Source organism: Nanorana parkeri, unplaced genomic scaffold (assembly GCF_000935625.1).
Source record: "Nanorana parkeri isolate BGI_ZX_2015 unplaced genomic scaffold, ASM93562v1 scaffold2484, whole genome shotgun sequence".
NCBI classification, from domain to species: domain Eukaryota; kingdom Metazoa; phylum Chordata; class Amphibia; order Anura; family Dicroglossidae; genus Nanorana; species Nanorana parkeri.
This window is the reverse complement of record NW_017308752.1, coordinates 121,463-125,059: the sequence shown is the minus strand read 5'-3', so window position 1 is coordinate 125,059 and position 3,597 is coordinate 121,463. Positions and strand designations below refer to the sequence as shown.

At 48.6% G+C, this 3,597-nt stretch overlaps 1 protein-coding gene across 1 annotated transcript in view; it reads left to right on the top strand.

Annotated features, from left to right (window-relative positions):
- The window catches only part of KIAA0907 (KIAA0907 ortholog), a 27,688-nt gene that overhangs the window by 19,016 nt on the left and 5,075 nt on the right, over window positions 1-3,597 (top strand). The window contains 1 exon segment of the mRNA XM_018573677.1: window positions 91-213. Coding sequence (XP_018429179.1) covers window positions 91-213 — 123 coding nt within the window.

Here is a 3,597-nt window from a genome sequence, read left to right as displayed (position 1 = left end):
AACTGATGGATCAGTCCACACCATGGCTGCTTCCTGTGGTGTACATCTGACAGGTGCCCTTTAAACTAGGGGTTGTGTTATCTGTTGCAGTGGAAACCCAACCTCAGTCTCTCCATTATTACTCAGGGATCGTTGAACACCCCCCAGGCTCTGAAGAGGAGATTCATGGAGGAACTGCCGGAAGAACAAGACGCCAGACTGTTGGGATACCAGGTGCTATACCTTCTCTATGTACACCGGGCTTCATTCTAGATGAGCAGACACTGCACACCCACTTTTATTATTTTAGTTAATTGAGGAGTGTAGAGGTCTATACCCTATACATACCAACATGCTAATCGGCACGGATTAAGCTTGATGTAGTTATAATGCGGGCTCAGGGTGAGCTGTCGTGTTATCATGAACCTATGTGATCACGCTACATTCAGACTACTACTTCTAGCTATAGCTTAGTTTTGGGTAGAGAAGGTAATGGTCAGGTTTTTATGCCTGGTTGTGTCCCTATCGGGAGGCACGTCGGGAGATACGAGGACAGGAAGTGAAGGGTAATGTTTAGGACTAGGACAGGGATAGGCCATCCAGCCGTGTGGTAACTACAAATCCTATCTGGGAGGCATACACCTGTGGCTGTCTTGCAATGCCTCATGGGATTTGTAGTTGCAGCACAGGGCCAGAGTGCCTACCCCCTGGACTAGGACAAGGAAATAAGTAAAAACCTGATGGCGGTTCTAACCTTTCCCCATTCTGGCCCACAAGTAAACCTCAAATGAAGGAGGGGGCAGAAGTCTCAGAGATTTATAGTACTAGGCGATTTGTATGAGATCTCTGTGTTGGGTAACTCTAACCCTAATGGTAACCCTAGTGCTAACACTAACCCCAATGGTAACCCTAGTGCTAACACTAACCCCAATGGTAACCCTAGTGCTAACACTAACCCCAATGGTAACCCTAGTGCTAACACTAACCCCAATGGTAACCCTAGTGCTAACACTAACCCCAATGGTAACCCTAGTGCTAACACTAACCCCAATGGTAACCCTAGTGCTAACACTAACCCCAATGGTAACCCTAGTGCTAACACTAACCCCAATGGTAACCCTAACTTTAACCCTTATGGTGGCCCTAGCACTAACCCTAATCCTAATGGTAACCATTGTGCTAAAACTAACCGTAATAGTAACCCTAACTAACTCTTATGGTGACCCTAGCACTAACGCTAACCATAATGGTAACCCTAACTTTACCCCTTATGGTGGCCCTAGCACTAATGGTGACCCCAATACTAACTAACCCTAATGGTAACCCTATTTCCAAACCCTAACTTTTATGGTGACCCTAGCACTAATACTAACCCTAATGTTGACCCCAGCACTAATACTAACCCTAATGTTGACCCCAATGCTAACTCTAACCCTAATGGTTACCCTATTGCTAACACTAACCATAATGGTAACCCTAACTCTACCCCTTATGGTGACCCTAGCCCAACACAGATTATCTCTGTATCCTGAGGTGCACATTGTACCAGAGATTCCTTCATTTCCTACCTTTCCCTGGATGGACGCTGCTGCTGTGGTGACATCTAGTGGCCAAGTTGGGGTATTGATGGCAGCGAGCTTGATGTGCTGAATGCAAACTCTGGCCCATAGCGGTCAGTTGGGTCCAGCAGCTGACAACCACTGAGATAAGGTTAATGGCGGGGGGGGGTTATCCAAACTGAAGCAGACAGAATCTGGGGCAGCACCTCATAGTAACCAATTGTCTTGTCTCCATTTGAAAATGAAAGGGAGAAGCTGATTGGTTGCCATGCACAGCTGCTCCATTTTTGAATAATTCCCCCAATATGTTTTAACAAGTCTGGCAAGAGAACAGCACCCGTTTCTAAGGAGTCCCTGTGTATGTAGAGGCGGCTCCTTGTGATTGATAACACTCCGTGAGACATTCACATGTATCTAGAACAGTGGTGGCGAACCTTGGCACTCCAGCTGTGCCAAAACTACAAATCCCAACATGCATCTGCCTCTGGGAGTTATGTCTGTGGCTGTCGGAGCCTTGCAATGCCTCATGGGACTTGTAGTTCCAAAACAGCTGGAGTGCCAAGGTTCGCCACCGCTGATCTAGAACACAGGACACCCTGCAGTCTAGGTGACAGGCAGCAGTGTATACAGGGAGTGTAGCCTAGTGATCAATGACCAGATTGATCAGGGGGTCGGCAACTACAAGTCCCGTGGGGTATAGCAAGACAGCCACAGGCATGACTCTCGGAGGCAGATGCACAGTGTGAGTTGTAGTTAAACCACAGCTGGAGGACCTTCCCTTGCTTGAGAGCGGGGGTAGCCAAACTCTGGCCCTCCCAGCTGTGGTGGAACTACAAATCCCATAAGGCATTGCAAGATTCTCACAGCCACAGACATGACTTCCAGAGAGATGCATCATGGGATTTGTAGTTTCACCCACGGCTGGAGGGCTGGAGTTTGGCTATCCCTGTACTAGACAAGGTCTGGATTCTGTTTCATGCATTATCACACGTTGACAAAGGCTTTGGGTCGCAGTACAAAGTGTTCCCATCACACCCGGTACATCTCAGCTGTTGGTTTTCTTTGTCGGGCAATACAAAGCCGACGCTAGTAACTCGCGGCGGACACAGACCTTTCATCGCTCTTTGCTGTGCGCTAGCAGTAGGCCGGTTTGTGTATTGCCTAAGTGTTGCAGTGATCCAAGCTGCTTTAGCTGGAGCAGGGAAGGGTTAGTCTATCTGAACCCAGGAATAGAAGTTTAGTATATCGCAGCTTACCAGTCCGTACGTGTAGTGGCTGCATTAGTTTTCACACCCGGAACATTCAGACGAAGCAACGAAGAATGGAAAATAAAACAAATGCAGCCGCCGTGTCTATAGGACTCTGGTATGGTGACATTTTCTGTTCTTGGGTTCAGATACACTTTAAGGCCCCATTCACACTTGGCGATTCGCAAATCGTGCGATTTGCATTTTGCGCAACGTCGCGCAAATGCTTGCTATCAAAAAGCATTGAATCGCGGCAAAATCCGCTCCAAAAAGGGTCCTGCTTTAGCGACACACGACCCGCGACAGCAGGACCCTTTGCCACATTGCAAAGCATTGAAAGCGATATCGCGCGGTAAATAGCCGCGATATCGCGGGAATTACCGTGCGATAAATCGCTCAATGTGAACGGGGCCTAAATGCCTTCCTTTTTTAAAAAAAAATGTGCTTTGTGTCCCATTGGAGAGCTTTTCCCTCACGTCATGTCCCTGAGGTGCAACTTGATAATGAGAGGAAATCTCCCTATAGTGAGAAATTCCGCTATTGGTTGTCACCAGATCAGACGTTCCCCCTAGAAAGATACACACCACCTGTTTGGTGGCAACTGCAAAATCTGGGGTTTCCCATCACTCTCTATCCTGGTGTCACCAGGACACCAAGATGGGGACACAGAGGGCGCATCTCCTGAATGGGGACACGCAGAGAGGGAGGGGGGGGTGCATCTACCGAATGGGGACACGCGGAGAGGGAGGGGGGGTGCATCCCCCGAATGGGGACACATGGAGATGGGGGGTGTATCCCCCGAATGTGGACAC